Below are 22,500 nucleotides of genomic sequence, written 5' to 3'. Positions count from 1 at the left end.
AAAAAGAAAATTGGGGTTAACCATGCATTTTTCTGAGATAATTAGCGTTTTGGCAAAACTGTTATCCAATCGCAAATAACGTTTTCTGTGTATGAAATTCATTAAATGCAATACCCTCTTAAAAGTGGCAAACAAAAACCCCAAAGTATTTGTCTTCCTTGAGATTGAAAAATGTTTTTCTAAATCAAGTGTTAAGCAACTTTTTAAGCAAGCGCGCAATTGAGGGGCATGTGGATTGAGTGTAAGGGAATCTTTGCTGACGTCAGTGCTTACATTTTGTGCCATTAACATACAAATTTGCTCAAATATGGTGACGTGCTTTTTACCAATTGACTTCAAAAGGTAAAAGAACTTGTTAAACTTAGTTAACTGCCCAATTTTAAGTATTTTAGCTTTGATAAAAAGCCAATTATTAGTAATCAAAAACTGGTAAATTCTTGGTCGGGAAGGGCGTTAATGATTCCCTACCTTCTTTGTAAAATGTCGAATTTTCAAAGCATCATTTCTCAGAGATTATCTGGTATATCGGATTAAAATTTTCAGAGGTACCTGTAGCTCACTATGCAAAGCACTTTCAATATTCAATACATTATTCTTGGCTGACTGATTAGAAAACGATTGCCTTGTGCTGATCAGGCAAAAATTGTAAACAAAGATTTCCCTATAACCTGTGTGCCAGAGGAATTTTTCCCTAAGGTCCAAGATTACCTCAAGCTTACTCGAATCCAACGGTCACGTAGGAAAAAGATTCGCCGTCCACTGCTGGCTTCGAATCACGTAGCATTCTCTTGTCCAAAGAACAACCTTGACACAATTTTTTTGGAGAGTCAACACCCATACTAAGGCCAAACCACAGCATTTTGAAGACACTAAACACGATAAAGTAACTGCAGCTAACACTTCATGTAACCAGCTGCTGTGTTCGCCCTCGATATAAACAACCAAAATGGATGGATTTCAAATGAGCACACTCCCCACTGACTAATGTTGCTGCAGTTACCTTTAATATCATTTCTGCTTTCTTCATTCCTTTCGCGACAACTTTGGTATAACTAAACAAAAGTGAGATTTCAGCATAATATTAAAGTTATATGTTAGCAAGCAATGACTTCTGCACCCACTCCTCCCGCGGCCTACTCCCTCAAGCGGTTTCCTTATTTGGCAGTACTCAGATCATGTCATTCCTTATTTGGAAGCATGCCTACCATTGCACAGCGAGCATTTCGCCATTCACCACTTTCTATAAAACTCAGTTCCACACGAAGACAGAACAATTCACTCATTTAGCCCATTGCCCGGTGGGGTTCGGACGAAGGAAAGAAGCGAAAATCTTTGAAAGAATTAAAGAGGAAAAACAAGTGCGAACACACGTAGTCATTTTTTTTTAAGTTTCTCAACATCTTTCGTCCTCGTCATGCAAGCCCGTGTTCTCCACCCTTCTTTTCTTTCTTGTGAGCGTATTTTTTTTATGACAAAATCCACTCAATCTTAAAACTACCTATGACTATTATTGGTGTAGGCAACTTACGGTTTAATAACGGGTTCAAGTGCAGTCCAAGGATATACGTTTTCAACCCCTATCTGCGGGAACAAGTACTTTTAAGTTTACGATAATTGTAAATTAAGAGCACATGCCAATAATCGATAATTTAGAGAAGGGATCGTGTTGCGATTTTTGGCCCTGGCAACCGAGAACCCAGGCTTTCTCTGTTTTTTTTTTTTTTTACTTCCTTTAGAGTACCCATGATGACAAGAAAGTAAAATAGAGAGAGGTTGGGTTTGACATTGAGCCACTCCTCCATATGAAAACCTTTCTGCTATTACCTCGCGGGCGGTTTTCGCTGAACTTTTGAGCAAACTGAGGGCAGTTCCAGAAGTATCGTCTTAAGTGAATGAGTATCCAGCAACAGCTGGCGAGGAAAAAGCAAGAACAAAAAATAAAACAAGAATCGAAATAAATTAATGAAGTTATCGAAAAGTTCAAAGTTACAGACCCATTTGACAACGAAACAAAATGTGCAATGCGGTGTATTAACATTCAATTCATTTTGACACAACAACTATGGAGGTGTTTCTGAACAAGGATTGTGAAACCTGCCAACTGTGATTTCTTCTCAATGTATTAAGCAGGTACGGGTATTGCATTCTTATGGGGCGGTGTGTCACGAGGTTAGCGCGTTTTGCCGATGATGCTCAAATCCCGCTCTGGGGAAAACCAACGTGATTTGTCTTTGAAGATTAACCACACCTTCTAAACAGCCGACTTTCTCCATTTGGGTTTCTTAAAGGGGCTATGTCACCTAAAATGATGTATAAACGTAATTTCATGACACCCGAAATGCTCAAAAGGCAGAATGAAGCATTGCAATAACCACTTAAAACTGTTGAATATCATAACAGAAGTACAGCAAAGGAAAGAAAGAGAAGCATGGATGGACAAAAGATGGACAAGATTGAAACAGATTGCATTTGGGTAATCTTGAAAAATGGCAGCCCGACGTTTTTCAAGTTTATGGCAAATCACATGGATAATGGTTGATTTTGCTCAGACTGAATCATCCTGTTTGTGATGTAACGATAATTTTATCAGTGAAGGAATTTCACATTATCATTTTTGAGTTTTAAACTTGTGATTAACTAAAGATTTACCCTAAACATCCTAAAATAACGTGACATGGCCCCTTTAAATTGACCCCGGTGTGTTCAGGTCTCGTCATAGGTTCGATAATAATCGTGTTTTTTCTTTTTTGCAGACATAAAACAAATGACATAGAGTATCGATTTGTAAAAGATTCAAGTCCATCCAATTTCGGAAAGCCCCTAAAAAGCACATTTGCAGGGTCGCGGTAATATCTTGACTTGAGCATGAAACTATACTAGGCGTTTTCTCGGTTTTAAAATATTGTCTAAGAGTCGCCCTTTCACGGGACTACAACTCAAAAAGCTTTTGTCCGACTCAGCTCAATTTTCAGGAATACTTCAATACAATCCGTTCAATTTTTTGACGTGTTTTTATACCATACTTTTTCTAAATTCCTGGTCAAAAACACTATTTTCAACTTTGATAAATAATGCAAAACGCAAAATAACAAAAATCGCCGACACCGTTTAAGCTGAAAATTTATCTCAAAATCAATTGCTTGAGAAAATTACAGAAAAATTTAAAATCCCTTGTAGCTTAAGCCTCTGGAATAGGATTACCTGTTTCTCATAGCATAAATACTGGCGAAATAGGGCACTATCAACAATACCATAGTACTCTTTATTTGTCCCTTCAAGTTTTGCACAAGATTTGTTTTTATTTTCTCTTCATTCCCCAGGGACCATTGTAAGTCCCAAGAGAAACTGGAAACAATGCTTATGCAAAATTTTGGAGGGACATACAAAGAGTATTATGGTATTCTTGATAGTGGCCTATAGGGACGTTTTAGGAAACTGACACCTCGAAACTATGACGAGACCTTAATTTGAAATGTTTCGTTCAATACTCGTTACCACAGGCTTCAAGCTAAACACATCATCATGTATAACTCAAGTTTACCCTTACTACTTGAAAGACATTTTGAAGGTCATTCAATGTACTGCTACCGTGCGCCCCACCCCACCCCACCCCACCCCTTCCTGCCAATAAACGACCACATTCTTTCAACAGGACAAAGAGAAGAACGAATTTCTTCGGCTTAATGAAGACTTACAAAATGGCAAGGCTAATACCTGCTCAGCTCCAACTGTGCTTATTGGTTTACACTTGTATAAGTTGCTGATAAATCTTGGAATAAAAGAACTAAAAAAACATACAAATCAATTATCAGTTTTTTCACGAAAGTTTAACTGAAATACTAAGACTTTATGTAAATGAGAATTCAGTATTTTAAACTCTTCTGCAAGAAAAACTCCTCACAGAACAGGAGAGAATAGAGTAGACTGAAATCGGGCACTGCATTTGCTCCCATTAAAAAGTGAAATCTGTGATCATATCCACACACGGGACAAGTTCACTATCGCGAAAATGTAACAACAAAGCCAACAGTTTCTTGCTGAATAATATTGTAGGAAGAACGTAAAGGTCTTTCAAAATCTGCCATGTAATGGTTAAAAAAAAAGACATTGTTACCATGAACAAGGAATTGCGAAATCCTTCTGATAAATTTTTAATTAAATATTTGAGCCTTTCAATCCTTACGATTCAAGGGAATTAAAACTAAAATTTTAAAATTAATATTACGATTGAAAGCGATTTAAGGGAAATTATTACAAAAGCACTTAGTCGAGGCTTCACTCCCGGGGGGGGGGGGGATTCCCATATAAAAAGGACGGGGGTGCTCATCGTACCTTTTAGGGGTTCACTTAACTGCTTCCTAAGTCATTTGGTGTCGACAAAGCAAGATGAAAGCAGTAAAGCCGCTTTATCTACTTGAAGAAACTCGCTTCTAGAAACTTCCCAAGGTAAAATCTAAGTTCGGATTTCTTCAAAGAACAGCCCACAAACTTTGCAGTCAAAAAAACATGGATACTGCAGTTAAAGACTACGTACTTCACAAACTTGACGCAAAATTGGGTGAAATATTTTCTGGCCGAAGACAAGTAATCCCGAATGAGGGGCACTGTCTCTTTGATGTGATTGGTGATTGCTGTTACATATGAACTCTCATCTCCTACAGCTTCCACACTCTGCCAATTAACCTGACATCAAACACAAAACATGCGGTGAGTCCATGATAAATCTATCTTTTTCAAGAGATGGAGATAAAGTCATGAAGTGTACCGGCTCTACTTAATAGGGAAATCTTTGTTCACATTTTTTTTGCAGTCGTTTTCTAATCTGGTCAGCCGAGAATAAAAGTACTGAATATAGAATGTGCATCGCATATTGAGCTACCTAGATCCCGATGTACCAAAAATTTCTGAGCAATGATGCACTGAAAATTTGAGTTTTTACAAAGAATGTATGGAATCATTGGCGCATTTGCCACCCAAGGATTTACCAGTTTTTGATGGCTAATAGAGTGAGTTTCAATCGAGTGTCGTAAAACCAAAACAAAAGTAATTACTTTGGCCAATCAAAAAGAAGGGAGACAATCCAGTAAACCAATCAAAACTCGAAGTAATTACACGTAGCTGACACAAAGCGCGGGAAAATGTACACGCGCGAGCCACGATTGTTTTGGTTTCACTTCTGATTGGTTGAAAAATGGCGCGAGAACTTTGAACCAATCACTGAGTGAAGTAACGAAAAACCAAAGCAATTCACTAATTACTTTCGACACTCAATTGAAAACCGCTCTAACTGGTTCGTTATCAAAGCTAAAAGGCTTAAGTAAGTTTTAAGTCCATTTCCCATTTGAAAACAATTTGTAAATTTGTATGTTGCTATGTGTGAGCAAACTCGTACGTTAATGAAACAAAATGCAACCAATGACGTCACCAATTCTAAGCCTATTGTTGTAAGGACGTAGTTTGTGTTGTCTTCCATAAGGGGCGCGTCTCTCTTTCTACAGCAAACTGGGCGATTTCAATTGGGCAAAAATTCCAGTTCGAAACTTTAGAAAAAAACAACAACAAAGGAACAGTACATTCCGACTAAACAAACTCGAGCGAAGTCCCCGCGCGTTTGTGTGAGTCTCAAAGCAATCAAGCAACATGGAAACAACATTTACAAATACAACTATTGATGTTTACGGTGTAATGCCCTCGTAGGATGATAACTGGTTGCTTGGCGATGCGCGAAAGGACAACTGAAAAATCAGAGCACAGTTCAGAGGTTTCAATAGAAGGCGGTTACCGGCGATAGACCCTATGAGGGGTGATCAGGGTCAAAATTCAGTTTTGCTATTCCGCAGTTCGATTTTGCAATGAGACTGCGCTGTTATCTTATTACGCAATTTGTTCTTCCTGTTATGACTCGCAAGTTCGTTATTACGAGGTTGAAATACGCCATTTTATAATTACAAATTGCAATACTCCATTCTAATTCAGTTTGCTATTATTACATTTTGCCTTCCTGTTACGATGGTCGAGCTTCGTATCGCGAACAGCAGTTTGGCGTTCAAAGTCAGTCTTACTTCGTCTGTACGTCTTTCCCAATTGCTACCTGTGTTCCGTTATGCAGTTCAGTTCTGTTCTGTGATTTTGCGACACCGAAACAACAATCTTCCATCATGTGTGGCAATCAAAAACATATTGAAGGTATTTTTTGCATGGTTTCCACTGGTTCCATGGAAAGCAAAGAACGACAACAATAACAAAGCCGTCGCCATCTTGAATTAGAGTGAGCTTTCGTTCTGAGTCCTCGCACGTCCAGCTCGGACCGCGCGGGGTTAGCGTAACAGCACAACTGAACAACGTAACAGCACAACTGAACAGCGTAACAGCACAACTGAACAGCGTGACAGAACAACTGAACTGCATAACGGAACACAGGTAGCAATTGGGAAAGACGTACAGACGAAGTAAGACTGACTTTGAACGCCAAACTGCTGTTCGCGATACGAAGCTCGACCATCGTAACAGGAAGGCAAAATGTAATAATAGCAAACTGAATTAGAACGGAGTATTGCAATTTGTAATTATAAAATGGCGTATTTCAACCTCGTAATAACGAACTTGCGAGTCATAACAGGAAGAACAAATTGCGTAATAAGATAGCAGCGCAGTCTCATTGCAAAATCGAACTGCGGAATAGCAAAACTGAATTTTGACCCTGATCACCCCCCATACTAATTCAGTTTGCTATTATTACATTTTGCCTTCCTGTTACGATGGTCGAGCTTCGTATCGCGAACAGCAGTTTGGCGTTCAAAGTCAGTCTTACTTCGTCTGTACGTCTTTCCCAATTGCTACCTGTGTTCCGTTATGCAGTTCAGTTGTTCTGTCACGCTGTTCAGTTGTGCTGTTACGCTGTTCAGTTGTGCTGTTACGCTGTTCAGTTGTGCTGTTACGTTGTTCAGTTGTGCTGTTACGCTAACCCCGCGCGGTCCGAGCTGGACGTGCGAGGACTCAGAACGAAAGCTCACTCTAATTCAAGATGGCGACGGCTTTGTTATTGTTGTCGTTCTTTGCTTTCCATGGAACCAGTGGAAACCATGCAAAAAATACCTTCAATATGTTTTTGATTGCCACACATGATGGAAGATTGTTGTTTCGGTGTCGCAAAATCACAGAACAGAACTGAACTGCATAACGGAACACAGGTAGCAATTGGGAAAGACGTACAGACGAAGTAAGACTGACTTTGAACGCCAAACTGCTGTTCGCGATACGAAGCTCGACCATCGTAACAGGAAGGCAAAATGTAATAATAGCAAACTGAATTAGAATGGAGTATTGCAATTTGTAATTATAAAATGGCGTATTTCAACCTCGTAATAACGAACTTGCGAGTCATAACAGGAAGAACAAATTGCGTAATAAGATAGCAGCGCAGTCTCATTGCAAAATCGAACTGCGGAATAGCAAAACTGAATTTTGACCCTGATCACCCCCCATACTCCCTTCCGGTGTTACGGAAGTTGTTCTTTCGTCCGTCACCAAGCAACTAATTTTCCATGGAAGCAAGAGTCAAAGCTAGTCCCGAATATTCCAGTTGACTTCTGACCCAAACTTGCGGAAATTTTGGCCGCAAGGAAAGCATCGGGCAATGACAACACTTGGGAAAGATGTTTTCACAATGAACCAAGAACCACAGCAGGTACCTTTATCAAGGCTGTCAAGGGAGCATCACATGCTGTCTCCAAATCTTGAACAAGCAGTTGAATACAGTTTGATATGACACTAAAAAAAAAGGGAAACAATCTGTGTCAACTGGCATATTTTTGTTGGTGAACAGGGACAGTTGACGTGCAAGAGGTTGCGAGTTCGAACTCAGCTCAGACCAAACAATCCGGGTATTAAAACAAATGAAAAAGTGCTGATTTTGTAATAACATCTTCAATTAGTATAATTACAGAGGTGATTATTGAAAATTCTCTGCGCTGATTGGTTGCACTTGAGGTGATTATTAAACGATAATCACTTGAGTAGTTTTTGTGGTAGTGCACTTCGTATAAGTGCACTACCATATTGTAATCGGGGCTGTCTGCATGAGTGAGATCTGTAGGCCTGCAGCGCGTGCATGAATTACGAAACAAATTTACAGTTTTCTTGAATTACAACAATTGATTTTTGTTTGCGGCCCACTTGTCGCCTTCTTCCTTTCTTAATTTTGTTCATGAAAAGAGAATGAAAACTGTTTGAGTACGTTATTGTCAAATTAACAGATAATTAACTGCAGAATACCCCGCCACATCGAGTATCTTAAGTAGCTGGCTACGTGGTACGCGATACGCGGAAAGAATTAAAGTCAAGATGGCGAAGTATCTTAAATAGCTGGCTACGCGGAACGCGGTACGCGGAAAGAATTAAAGTCAAGATGGCGAAGTATCTTAAGTAGCTGGCTACGCGGTACGCGGAACGAATTAAAGTCAAGATGACAAAGTATCTTAAGTAGCTGGTTACGCGGTACGCGGTACGCGGTACATGGAAAATTTAAATTCTAGTGTACCCTAAACCTCGTTTACTGATTAAGCCTAAGCACTCGTTTCAGTGATTAGGCCTAAGCACTCTTAAAATTTTAGCTTTCATTTTACGGTTCGGTTAACTAGACTTTTTACCGAGACCTTGAGAAGACTATAGCACTCGTTTACTGATTAAGCCTAAGCACTCGATTCAATGATTAGGCCTAAGCACTCGTTTAAAATTATAGCTTTCATTTTACGGTTCGGTTAACTACTCTTTTTACGGAGACCGTGCGAAGAATATAGCACTCGTTTACTGATTAAGCCTAAGCACTCGTTTGAAATTTTAGCTTTCATTTTACGGTTCGGTTAGAGTTAGGGTTAGGGTTAGTGCTATATGCATCACACGATCATCCGTGAAATGAAATCTTAAATTTGTAAAGAGTTCTTAGGCCTAATTTCTGAAACGAACGCTTAGGGTTAATCAGGAAACGAGTGCTATATTCTTCACACGATCTCGTTAAAAATTCTAGTTACCCGAACCGTAAAATGAAAGCTAAAATTTTAAAAGAGTGCTTAAGCCTAATACTGAAACGAGCGCTTAGGCTCAATCAGTAAACGAGTGCTATATTCAGCACAAGATCTCTGTTGTCAGGTTTTCACGTTGTTAATACTGGTGACGCGCGCTCTTCCGAGTCCACAGTTCCAGTCTCTTGTCTCTCGAATTACTTAGGCTTTGACGCGTAAAGAACGAGGAATGCACAATACTGTGTCTTTATTAATTATCACAGCGTACCGCGTAGCCAGCACAAATAACATTGCTGCGCCATTTTGAATTCATTTGTTTTGTCTGTGGAATTTCTTAGGCTTTGACGCTTTAAGAACGAGGAATGTCACGGCGTACCGCGTACCGCGTAGCCAGCACATATAACATCGCTGCACCATTTTGAAATTTAGTTCATTTGGAATTTAGTCCAAGTGGCGGGGTATTTTACAGTATTGTGCATTCCTATTACTGAGTACCGCGTAGCCGGCTACGTGGAATATAGTTCGAGTGGCGGGGTATTCTGCAGTTAAGCCATTTTGGATATAATTAAAATTTTACATGTCTTAAATCAAAATCAGTATACGGAGATCGTCACGCAAGCTCACAATCCACAGAAATTCTACAGGTCAAATAAACTTAAGACCGGGTCAATTTTTCTGCCTACATTGAAAAGCATTCTAGTAGTCTTTACACTAGGTCGTGAGTAAACTTAGGAAAATCTCAAGTCAAGTAATTTCTTCCTTAACGCATTACACACAAATAATGCAATACTTCAAGTAACCGTAAGCACAATGGTCTGCTGTGATTGACATGTTTGGACCTCCTGGTACAGCCCAAGAAACCGCAAGTCGGTGGTAAGGATGGTGTTCAAGTTTATTATCTCTTGCTTGCATCGTATCGTTTCAACTTTCCGACTCTAATGAGATGCAAAGTAAAATTCCCACGGTACTGTGCTCAAAAATGTTGCCCACTAATAGAAAAGATGAGCTCCTCTAAATTAAACAAAACATTAAAAAATCGAAACTTAGTTTTCACGTATGTTTAAATCTTTTAGTCATCGAGTGTAAGTGTACGTTCGGCAACACTACTTAATTTTGCTGATTAGTAAACATGTAGATTATATCGGCTAGTCTGTGTCTGTTGATTTCACTGATAGCCTCTTGCTTCTCTTCTGATTTATTCACGCAATTTTTCGCTCCACTTTTCTTTTAAAAAATTATATCTGTACGAGAAATTGAGAAGCGGAAGCCGCCTGTGTGTTAGGTGAGAGGGAAAACAAATCTGAAAAGCCTTTTCAAATCTTCATATAATTTAATAGCCGCCCCGGAAATTAACTGGGTGAAACACGAAAATAAACAGGTCTGTTGGAAGCCTGCTTGAATTTCAACAAATGAGCCCCAGAATCGGCAAGAATTTGTGACGCTGAATAATAAAGCAGTTTCTATTTTCAAAACGATGGAATTACCTGGTGATAAATAACCTCGTCTAGGAGAGTGAATTTTTGACTTTACAGAAACAATGGTCAACCTCAAGAGTTGGACGATTGTGATCTTTGTGTTGAATTCGCACATTTCTTGTCGACTTTTAGAACACTTGAAAGAAAAAAAAACTAACTAAGAAAACAACAATCCGATGTGTTACCGTCATTTTGCCACAAATGTATACAGTTGTTAGCAACACGCAAGGTAACTTGATCACAGGTGGCCGCTGAAATCGATGTCACTTTTCGCGATTACCTGTGCAGCCAAAAGAACAATAGAAAATTTAACGTAGCAAAAATTCTTTAAAATGTTTTTCGCTGATGGTAACTTTTATATCCCCGGCACAAAATTTATGTTGTTTTCATGTCGCAAATTTTGTTGCTGATGGCAATTTTTTTTATACTCGATGGACACTTCCTAAAAACTTCCCTGTGCTCTTCCTTATTTTAAAAACTGTGTATCAATAGTTGTTTCGCATAAAGCAGGCTAACAAAATCTGTATCATGCTTAGTTCGCATTTTTGGGCGTTAAAATAGAATTTTCGGTCCTATGTTTCTGGCAGCAAGTCGTATAGTTGTCAGAGGCCTCCCATCCAGATGCTAACCCCGCTGGAAAAGGTTTAACTTCAGTGAACTTTTGTCGTGGAAACTGTCAGACACTCAGAGTATACGCACTTGCTGTGAAAAAAGACGTTGAACTTATGTCAGCCTCGAAGCCTTGGTTTCTCGATTCCCATTTATTTTCTCCAATCTTTCTAAATTTAGCATTTTACATATTTTCATTCGTCCTGGAAAACAAAACGCAGCTTAGTTGACAGTTATGGAATAAAGCACTGTGTCAAGTTACTGCACTACCGCACGTACGCAATGCGTACCTATTTTTTCAAAATGGTAACAAGCTGTTTTGTCGAGGTGACAGAAGAAGAAATTAATTGTTTTAAAGAAAATACATATTTTTCAAATAATCACCTATGTAATTATACTACAACAATTATTCACCGATATTCACCACGCCTTCGGCGAATAATCGTTAAATGGTATGCCTTTCAAGTCTTTTCGGAAAAGGATTATTACCATAGGCTATGCCTCAAAGTCCTCACTAGCAATCAAATTGTGTGGAACATTAAAGAACCCGCACAACGTTCTGGGTGATGTTGACTCTGGTTTAATGGTGTTGAGCCCGTTTTCTCGAAGTCCAGAAAACGTTTCGGGTCCGAAAAGCCATTTCTGAAATTGCCATGGGTTTACTTTGATACGCTTAACATGTTGCCAAGATAACAAAAAGCAAAATTATTGTGAAGTTTGACGACTTAAGACCATTCCGTTCTCAAGATTCATGTACTGAGATAATTGGGACATTCGAGAAAGTCCCGAAATGTTTCGGGAAACGGGATCATGGAATAGAGGTTTTGCACGGCAGCCATGTTGCATGGCAGGAACAATAGATTATTTTTCCCATGGGAACAAATGTTCTTTCTAATGCAAAACATTTTCATTGTTCCTGCCATGCAACATGGCTGCCGTGCAAAACCTCTATTGTTCTGGACAGGGCCATCTCTTACGTCCCTAATTAATAACAGACTGCATAACAAGCAGAACAGGGAAACTCCCTAAAACAACATTATAAAACTAATCCTGAAAAAGTGTATGAAGCCACGTACGTATGTATACCTGTGGAAGACGTCTTGTTCTCCGTTAAGATCAATTTTCTCCGCTAGCTCAGGGTCAACTTTCTCTTTTAACTTTTCCTCTAACTTAAAACCAAAAGAAAACAAAAAAACAGTTATTTAGGGAGCAATCGCAAAATAGCCGGCCACTATTGTGTTCTTGTGGCGGCATCATTTGAACAACGGGGTATATAACAATACATATGCAAATAAGTGGCCTGTTATTCTTTTAAGTCTGGTTTAAACTTAAAGTAATTCCCATGAAAATGACGCACTATCCAGTTTTTTTTTTATTTGGCACACTTGACAGTCATACACAAGACATTTAAAAGATGCAATAAAAAATGGGTCACCGTGCTTGTTTTCGCGCTGTATGCCCTTTATTCTAAGTGTTTTTTACCGAATTTTGCGAGGAGCCTTCGAAAGTAGACCAACCGGAAAAATTGTTCTTACGGAGCAAAAGCTATTGAATATTACTGAAAACTTGAGCCTGCTTGTTTGTCCGGGCTATAATCTTTAAGACAGTGGTTTCAAATTGCTCAATCTTGCAAAGAAATGTAAGCAAATTGGACCGCTACAGTCATCACCTTGCACTCAGTCATCATCATATCGTGCCGTTCCATCTCTCGAGCCAACAGCGTGCGGTGTCGTTGACAACCCTAGGGTCATCGTCAGTGCAGGATGGTCCCCTTGGGCAAGATGTCATAACAAGCTCCATGGTCTGTGTCTCCCCCCCACATGGGCATTTTGCATGTGCAGCATAACCCCACTTGAGCTTGCACTCAGTGTCAGGCTCCAAATGCAGTTTCGCGTCATTTACAAGTAAATACTACAACTTCAGCTATCCAACTTTTTTTCTCGTTAAAGTATGATATTAGCCCAGTTATGCTCTGATGACTCAATACAAATCCTTTTTAGAACATTAGGAACCGAGTCAAACTTAGATGGATTTGTAGCAAAGGATTAGACTTAATGGGATCGTTCATATTGGATACCCAAATTGGGCGTGCATCTCATTACAATAGGTGTATTCCTGGACACCTTGACTTGGTCAATAAGATGTACGTCTGCCCCTGTCACTAATGATAAATGTATCATTTTGTTTATTCCCCTTGTCATGTGCTATAAAAATTATTAGAACTTTGTTCACCTGTTGTGTCGTCTCCAGACTGTAGTCCGCTGTACACAAAATACAGCATGTTAAGCTCTGTTCATCTTTGTTGAATTTAACTTCCCCAGAATCCTTCAGTATGCTGGCGAGTCCCCCGCTACTCCTATGGCAGCAACAAAAAATAATGTTCCTTTTAGTCTACGTGTAGCTGTACCCACCGCCCCTTACCCTCCCGAAGAAAAACGTGAAGGGTGAAATGTCTTGAAAAACCTGGAGCAAATCATATCCTGTGACGTCACTCTTTTGCATGAAATACCGAAACAGTTTGATGGGAAAAACAATTTTTGCGGACTTTAGGGATACAAAATCTATCACAGGTATCTTTATCTAATAAAATTTCATTTTACCACCACCCATTAACTGGATAGTTGAAAATGCCATATCAATTATTAGAATGCTTCCCCCCCCCCCCTCCTCCCTCCCGTTTTACTTCAGGTGATGGGTATGGCTACACATACGACTACAATGACTTAATTATCCAAATTGCTCCGAAATCGAGCTTTTGCTTGCCTTTAATAATTTCTTAATCATTTATTTTTTATTTTCATTCTTAATTTTAATGAGCCAGTAAGTCCATCTTCCATTTTCCAACTTATGGCGCTCTAGCCATACCACAGAGGACACAGAGACCACAACACCGGGAATTCCATGCCCTACTCTTTACGAATAGTGTGTGGATTCTTTTAATTCCCACTGGGTTATGAGCATTGAAGGGTTGTGAGACGGGGACTACGGTTTATCATCCTTAACCGAGAAGGCTAATGAGAACGTCTAACCAGGCTGCAGGTGTCCTTAAAAAGGCAGCACTTTCTCCTCAGTTATTTAAAGCCTCTGAGTATTGGTCTGGCCAGAGTTTTTGATCCTGTGACCAAGGACCAAACAGCAGTCTAATCAAGCAACTAGTGGCGGTTGGCTCACTATAAAAAGAGGCTTAACTGAACTCTTGTTGACTTTAATGACTTACTTTACAGGTAGATTGTTGTTCAACACTCTTGTTGCGTATTCTCTTAGAAACTTCTGAAATGCTGCTGTAAGTGATAGTAGGGGTGGTCCTGTACTGAGCTGTGAACATTGCACCATACATTTCTTGTAAAATACAAACAGTTCACCAGCGCTGGGAAACACCACATTGCTTCCATCACCTTCTACCATGGGTATGCCCTGTGATTTGAAATCTTGCACAAATCGGTCCATGAGCTCAGACAGGTTTCTGGTTAAGAAAGGATGATCCACATAACCTTAACACTAACGTAACTTACACAGGGACACAGGAAATTTGAGGGTGGTGCTTATTTAAAGCTCATTTAATAATTTATATTTCCAAAATTGTTTTCAAGGAAATGTTAACAGTGAAAGAGAAAAAAAGGTTAAAAACATTGCAGACTAAAAATAAAAAAATGATGCCAGGCTGGCTGTATGGCTGTGAGGTTATATATTTTCTCGTTTTCCAATATTTGGTCAGGTACTGCCTGACTTCAGGGAGTTAAATGATTTGGAAATACAAATATACTGAAATACATTATAAACTTGGTATAGGATTACAGAATGATATTCTTGAAGAAGTCAAGCCGTGCCTGACGAAATATTGGAAAAAGAGAAAGCATACATCTCGTATTTGCTGGTTAGATCTTCCAAGATACAGCACTTCTACTTTGTTCAGCTGGCCCTTGCATAAAAAATTGTCATTAAAACATTGTATCATTTTAATTTGGTAGCAAGAAACACATTGTCCATTCAGGACAAAGATAAACAACCTGGTTCACAAGGAGACCATGCAAGTACAGTTGTAGCTCAATGAGTGGAGCATCCAACCAGTGTTTCGGAGGTTGTACATTTGAATCCTGCCTAAGACTCTGATTCAACATTTGTTCTGAATTATGTTTGAAACAAATATACATACCAATACATCATACATTATGGTTTGAACCTTTCCTGTTGGCTTTATTTGCCTTAGCTGAAGCTAAATTACGTACGGTTGGCGCAGGAAGAACATTTTGCCTTAAACAAACTGTGCTTTAAAAAAGCAGCACTACAAACTTCCCCCACCTGGGACAAACAATGCAGCAGTTTTTTTTTCTCAAATCACAAAAAATACTTTGAGATAAATAATTATTCTTGATCCTGCAAGATAAATACCCCAACTGAGTGTTTAATGGGTGTCGTCTCTTCCTTCCATTAAAACGTATTCAATCGGCAGTGGTCCCTTCTTACTTATATGGCAGCAAGGGTTGTATGTACGATAAAAAGTATTTGATTTGAAATGGTTCAAGAAACTTTTCCTGGCCATAAATTTATTGTGTTCTTACTTGTCTTGTGATTCGATGTAGATGTGGAGATGCGGCTCAAAACATCTTGAGATGATTCCTTGGAACTTGGGCTGTTTTGGCTGCAAAAAGGAAAATACAATCTTCTTTTGTTTTGAGAGTTCTTGCAAACTGCCTCAAGGACACTTGAAAACATTCAAATCTTACATGTGTAGCATACTACTTTAGGATTGTAGTCCACAAGTACTACGGTATTTCTCTGTTGACACGGGTACAGTGAGAGCACATCTTGAAGACAAGCTTATTTAACCCCCGCAGTACACATATAGAATATTATGTAAATATTGTGGTTCGAAATTTTTTCTTAGTTTAAAATTTGTCAACCAGTTCCATTTGGGTTTTTCTTTGTCTAACATTCTTTATCACCATAAGAAATTAAAAGTCAAAATTGAACTGGTTGAGAAAATTATGAACCAAACACATGTCTAAACTTGAACTACAACATATACATTTTTGACTTCACAAAATTGGAATGCCGAAGAATAGCGCATAATTATAATATTTACCACAATTGCTTGTAATCTCGCAATCTGATTGGCTAATTTTCCATTGTCGATAACAGTCTAGACAATGCTACTCGCGTTATGCTTGCGTCAATTTGTCACGCAATGTAATAGCCAATCGGGAATGCTCATTTTGGGAATAAACCAATCGTATTACGAGAAAGTTGTGTCATGATTTTGGTCACCCTTTGAAATAAACACGTTCTTTGGCATTGAATATTGTGGTAAAAAACAAATTGACAATGATATTCATCATCACAGTGGTCAAAATTTGTTGTGGACTCACAAAGGCGCAACATTTTGACCACTGTGATGACAAATACCGGTACATGTATCATTGTTGATATAAGTACAGACTCAATTTGTTAAATAGAAAATTTGTTCACCAGGGCACACAAAAAAAATCCTGAACACAGACAAGTCAAACGACTGGGTGGCAACTATATGTTTTCATTATCAGATGCAGATGATGAGTTAACACATTATTTTTAAATTATGGTTTTCAAGGAGAAAAAAAAAACTCCTGTCTTCCCCTGTGGGGCTGACAAGCACCAGTCAAGACTGATAGAAGGAGGACTATTTGCAGATACCATTAACAAAAAGGCAGCACTTTCTCATGAGTTTAAATTAAAGGCTTTACGCGTTGGTCTGGAAACACAATAGTGTAACAGAAATGCCTGACAAACCTTGTTGGTCCTCTCTTTTGCATCTCCCTCTTCCTGTTTAAAAAGTGGTAAACCATGATGATAAAGAAGAAGGTGGCGATAACAATGATGATATGAAAATATAATCTAGTTTGCTTTAAATACATGAATACTCTCTCAGCCTTGGATGATCTTTGAAAAACAGCGCCTTTTTTCTTTTAAATAGTAAAACAGGTTACATAATTATGCTAATAACAATACGAAGACTCTAAATACAATGCCCATTCTGTGGAGGGCTTTGTTTGCATCAAGAATTCTGCTTAAGACTTTATACTGAAATTCTCTCGATTTAGAGTTAGCGTGACACTTCTAGGGAGAAGATAAATATCCTTCCAAGGTAGATTGTGTGTTGGAAATAATTGTTCATATTTAGATTTTGAAACCGGGGGTTTCTCAATTTTTCTAATGAGATCCCAATATACCTCTTTAGAGGAGGTGGGAAAAGTGTTATAGTGGCATTCATTATTTCTTAGCAGGTTATTTGGCAGGTCCTTTAACAGGGTCTTCCACTCTAATGACTCTAATGGGATAGCGTCAAAGTCACTCATAAGGACAAAGTACTCCGCACCTGTTAAGTTATAGTTTTGTAATGTGCCCCAGGATTTCAGTTTACCTTCATCAGACAATATGTCACGCACAGTGAGAAAACCTTTCTTGAGAACTTTTTTCCTGAACAAAGGTTGTCCATTTATACACATAAACTTATTGTTCCAAATAAATTCTTTTAACACGTCAGGCAAGGTGACGACTGGTGATTTTTTGTAATCTGCCCACTCGCTTAAGCATTGTGACATTGAGACAAATGAGAATACTTTATTATTGTATTTAAAGCGTTAACTCATAGATGTCCCTGGAACTATAATGCTACTATTAATTATAAACTAATTAGGATAGTATGCACACTGTCATTGGTCGATAGCCGTATTTAGATGAGAGTATGGAAACACGGCCATGACATCACATGAATTTTGAATGGTTACGTGTTGTCAGACGTAACTTTTGATTGGCTGGTAGGAAATATGAGCGTGTATCAAGAAAGAAGTAAAAAAACCAGCATTTCCTTCATTTGTCATATTACATGTATCTTTAAAGTTTTATATTTTATAAAAGCAAGGCAGGACTTTTTTCCTTGTTTCCATAGCCTCATCTAAACACTCGGGGCGAGTTGGGAGAATTCTTGACAGTTATGCAAACCCTTGACGTATAACTGTCTTGAATTCTCCCAACTCCCTCTCGTGTTTAGATGACGCTATGGAAACACGGAAAACGTCCTCTATAATTGCTTAATCAGTACATGTGAAGTGACTGGGAAATTGCAAGCAATCTGAAGAAATAATGTAGATTTGTGTACATGTAGCTTCAACAACTGGAAAAAATGACTATTCAGGAATGACAACCTCAGGGTTTTCCAGGACAAGTTCAAAATCCAAATGCATTCCCCATTGTTTCTGAAACTTTAATCACAATCCTTTCACTGTCAGTGATGATATTCAACTGATAATTGTTTCACAGCATGGTCACAACACACACTTTGGAACATGCTTCACCTTCTCAAACCAAAAACATTCCAACTGAAAACTTGATACCAAATATACAGCTTGAAACATGTGATCCTTCTTAACTACAGCCTGTACATGTACATGTATGACTGTACTACAGCAAGCAAACAACAAAAACAAACCTACAGCTTGAAACAGTAGACTCTAACTAAAATCTGAGGGACTCAATAAATTATTGAGATAAAAGGCCTTTTGCAACAAATTGGTCACATAATTCATAACTGGTGAACTTGCAGCTCAGGCTTTATAAAAACTCTGGAAAGACCGTGATTGACTTATCCAGAATACAAACAATTAAGGTAATGATTTTATGATCATTTTCAACACTTGGAAATTCCATGCATTATTATACTTTTGCTCATGAACGAAAAGATTTTGCCCTCCAATGGAATTTTCCATAATTAAGCGCCAGAAATGGAGCTAAGATTCCTATTCTTACCAAGGGTCAAATAAGTGAGAATAAAAGTTCAAGGGTGGAAATTTTCAGACTGTCAATCCACGAAAAAAAGAATTAACAGCAGTTTGAAAACTTAGAAAAATACAAGGATTTGTATGAAAATCATTGAAGTGTGACTGGAGGGCAAATCATCTGTTTCCCATACAAAACCTTATACTTTCTTTCAACTGTGAAAACACCAGTTTAAAAGACAATACTTACGAAAATGGGCATGGTAGCAAATTTTAAGCTGCTCTTTTTATTTCCGGAAAAATAATTTCATGTACTCAGCAGAATCAGTTGTGTCTGTGAAAAAGTGGTCATGTGACCAATTGCTGCAAAAGGCCTATTTCACTGGCTTTCATTTCCTTAACCCACACACATCTGGGAGTGAGACTTAACAGTAATTTACTCTGTCAAACACCACTAATCAACTGGGGGTATCCTACTAGGGTGCCTGACGAGTGAATGGATTAAAATCCCCTTAGTACCACCAGGTGATCTGGTGACGTAATTTGAGAAAGATTTTAACGCTATATCCCACAACCGCGCGCGACCTTATTTTCGAATTCAACATGGCAGAGGCGAGGTTAGATCTCGTCGGGTCTACTTGAATGTTCATTCAGTAACAGGAAATGTGGTAGACACAGAATGATCTGTTGAGTTTTGGCGATGGAAATACATGTACTGCAGGGAGGCCGTCCCCGATTGTGGGATACAGCATTTTAAAATTTTTCTTCCCAGTCCTCCGAATTACGTCACCAGATCACCTGGCAAGGAAAGGAAGTCGTACCTGATTTCTCACCTCAAAATTATGATGCACAAATCTCTGCGCCAGTAAATTCTCGAAAGTAGTCGTTCGCTGAATAGCAAACAGCAAGAGTTTGACATCAATATCTTGTGTTCTAGAGGCCATAATTTTTGACAAATCTTTTCTGCAAATCAAATCAGAATACTGGTGTAATTCACATAATCTGGATTAAATGTGACCACAGGTGCATGCAGCCAGTTACTTTAATCAGGAATAGGCTGGTGAAGCCTGTGAATGATTGGACAACACTTCCTCCATTTAGAGAACAAGAAAGAAGTGCCTGGATAGTGACTGTATTTGTTTCTTCCCTTAGTGACTGATAATGTAAATTATGCTAGCTGTGCATTACACAGAATAAAGAAAAAACATTTCATAAACTCTGGAAAAATGTGAAATTATGCCAACATAAATTACAGTACTTAGACCCAAAAGGGACAGGAACTCATCTTTTTTTTTCAGTGACTGCAATGCAGCACTGTACATTTTACAAAGAAAGGAGCAGTTGTTAGGTCCCACCAGGAAAAGACTGATAGTACATGTACGCTGAAACTGCGTCTCTTTATAGCTAGTTCAGCAGCAGGGAAAATGCGAAAATGACAGCCTTTATAGCTAGTTTTGGTGGAGTCATGAAGGAAGACACACAATGTTCCATACTGGAACTGCAGAATATGAATATTATTGCAAAGGTACCTTACTTGGTGATGTTACAGAATTCTTCACTGATTTGCTCCTCCACATGCCATTCTGAGGGAAACGTTCCTTGAAAGTCTTCATCAAATTTTACCAATGCTCTTTTTAGCCATGAGTAACGACGATCAATTTTATCAAGCCATGCAACCTGGCAACACAAGGAAAGTCCTATAAGGTGACAACTTATAGGTTTTTTGAAGGAATACCGGTAGCAAAAAGAATGTTTTAAACACTTACCTCAAATGTTTCACTGAACAATTTTTGATATTCTGCTAATTGAAGTTTGACAAACCAAGAAAGCAACTCGTTTCTATAGGAGAAGAAAAATCTGCCTTGAAGAGGTTAAAGTGTTCAAACCATGAAATCATCATCAAACTTGTTGGGCCCAAGAATGGTGGATGTTAACTGATTCAAATACCATAAGCTCAATAAAAACGTTTTCTTTACAACTATTAATTTTGTTAGGGTTAACCCTGCTAATCAAACAATGAGCTCACGATTCCAAACATTCATCTGTGTTTTATCAAATATTAAATGTACCAGACTCAAACACCCTTTTTCCTTTCCCAAATTATTGCTCTTGTGCACTGAACAGAGCTACTGAATGATAAAAGAAAGCTGTCTGATTAAGTGGGATTCTGTAAGACAGAATAAGAATGAAAATATGACCCTGTATGGTCTAGTTGTGGACATGGAAAGTTGGTGTGACATTAATTTTTGTTCGCATTCACAAACGATTGTTTGTCAGAATTATACCTAAGATCATGTTCTTTTTTTTTTCTTTGCTTTGTTCATGTTCCATTGGCATCAACTAGTCCAACCACAACCAGCAAGGCTGAAGTGGCTCTAGTATCCCCAACTTAAACTTGAGGTCCCTGGTGGGTGATAAGTAAACTATGTTCCCTGCCAATGACAAGGCTCTTAGTTTACTCGTCAACAGGTGCCCCAAGTTTTACAGTCATTTTCAAACTGACCAGGTTGTGATCCCCACAAATACCAATAGTCATTTTGGAGGGTCGATGTACGAGTTTCATGAAGCCTACTGTCTTCACTCAGCTAGCTGGAGAGGCTTTACTGCTTTCAGAGTTTTGGGCCTCTTTTTATTCCATGAGCCAGATGTGTTTATTTACTGATTGGATTCGGTTTTCGTGAAAGAAAACTCTGCTGGATTTGGGTCAATTGGAGCTGAGATGGTGGTGTCAGCTTCCTCCAGTACTTTTCCGTTTTTCCTTGTATGGAAGGTGAAGTTTACCCCTACTTTTCTGATTAGCTCTGTGTGAGTATTAAGGGCAACTATGACAAGCCATTTGGTAAGTTTCATGATTTTGATTCACAATTTCTTACAAATTTCTAGCCTTTCCCCATACCGGTAATTATAAACCCTACATTGTCACCAATAGAGAGCCTTGGTTACATGACTGTACTTAAGGATTCATCACTTATTTGGTGCACTAAACCCTTCAAAAAGAGTGTGTTGCCATCTGACTTACTTTACTTTGGGATCCAACACATTAACCACCTGGCAAGCTTCAGCTAACTGTGAGTTGGGTCCTGCTGGTGGCTTTAGAAAGGATTATACTGTATAATTATTGGTAAACATATTATTTATGAATACAAAATTAATGAATATTTTATAAAAATATTATAATTGAATTGAAGGGGTTTACACAGAAGAATAACAATCTGCCTTTTGGAGTATTCTGCTAGTGACTTTGAGAAAAAGTTAATAGGCTAAATTTCTGAAAAATCAGAGTTCTACAGGTGGTATTTGTGCCTACATCCTTTGCAACACCCTGCATTTGTCAAGTAAACTAAAACCACCTATATCAGGGTTCAACTTCTTCTTAGGGTCTCAAGAAGAGACCTCGTCTTCTGTTGTGTATCATGATTGGGAGGGTAAAAGGGCGCACTTAATTTGGAGCCTCACTCTGTTGTGCGACCCCCACCACAGCCTGTTTCTCTGTTGTGATGAAAGTGATTAAATAAATAAATAAGAAAAGTGCATAACTTTGATATTTGCAAATGGTTTGATCTTTGTGTGGAAGGGAGGAGCAGAAGGAGGAGGAGGATGATAAAGATGATAAGGAAGACAGGGACACTGACATTATGATGTTTG

The 22,500-nt window shown here is 38.6% G+C and overlaps 1 protein-coding gene across 1 annotated transcript in view; it reads right to left on the bottom strand.

Moving 5' to 3' along the window:
- LOC137974693 (vacuolar protein sorting-associated protein 53 homolog) overlaps positions 1-22,500 on the bottom strand; it is a 49,119-nt gene that overhangs the window by 5,282 nt on the left and 21,337 nt on the right. Inside the window, exons 9-22 of the mRNA XM_068821630.1 lie at positions 21,875-21,945; positions 20,622-20,694; positions 20,390-20,532; positions 19,689-19,818; positions 16,871-16,903; positions 15,664-15,743; positions 14,322-14,567; positions 13,337-13,460; positions 12,191-12,273; positions 7,692-7,770; positions 4,535-4,683; positions 3,715-3,784; positions 1,825-1,910; positions 1,001-1,052 (exon numbers count right to left, since the gene is read on the bottom strand). Of these exons, the coding sequence (XP_068677731.1) occupies positions 1,001-1,052; positions 1,825-1,910; positions 3,715-3,784; positions 4,535-4,683; positions 7,692-7,770; positions 12,191-12,273; positions 13,337-13,460; positions 14,322-14,567; positions 15,664-15,743; positions 16,871-16,903; positions 19,689-19,818; positions 20,390-20,532; positions 20,622-20,694; positions 21,875-21,945 (1,419 nt within the window). The remainder of the gene's footprint in view (positions 1-1,000; positions 1,053-1,824; positions 1,911-3,714; positions 3,785-4,534; positions 4,684-7,691; positions 7,771-12,190; positions 12,274-13,336; positions 13,461-14,321; positions 14,568-15,663; positions 15,744-16,870; positions 16,904-19,688; positions 19,819-20,389; positions 20,533-20,621; positions 20,695-21,874; positions 21,946-22,500) is intronic.

The sequence above is a fragment of the Montipora foliosa genome, chromosome 11 (genome assembly GCF_036669935.1).
Source record: "Montipora foliosa isolate CH-2021 chromosome 11, ASM3666993v2, whole genome shotgun sequence".
Classification (NCBI taxonomy): Eukaryota; Metazoa; Cnidaria; class Anthozoa; order Scleractinia; family Acroporidae; genus Montipora; species Montipora foliosa.
This window is presented reverse-complemented; position numbering and strand designations above follow the sequence as displayed.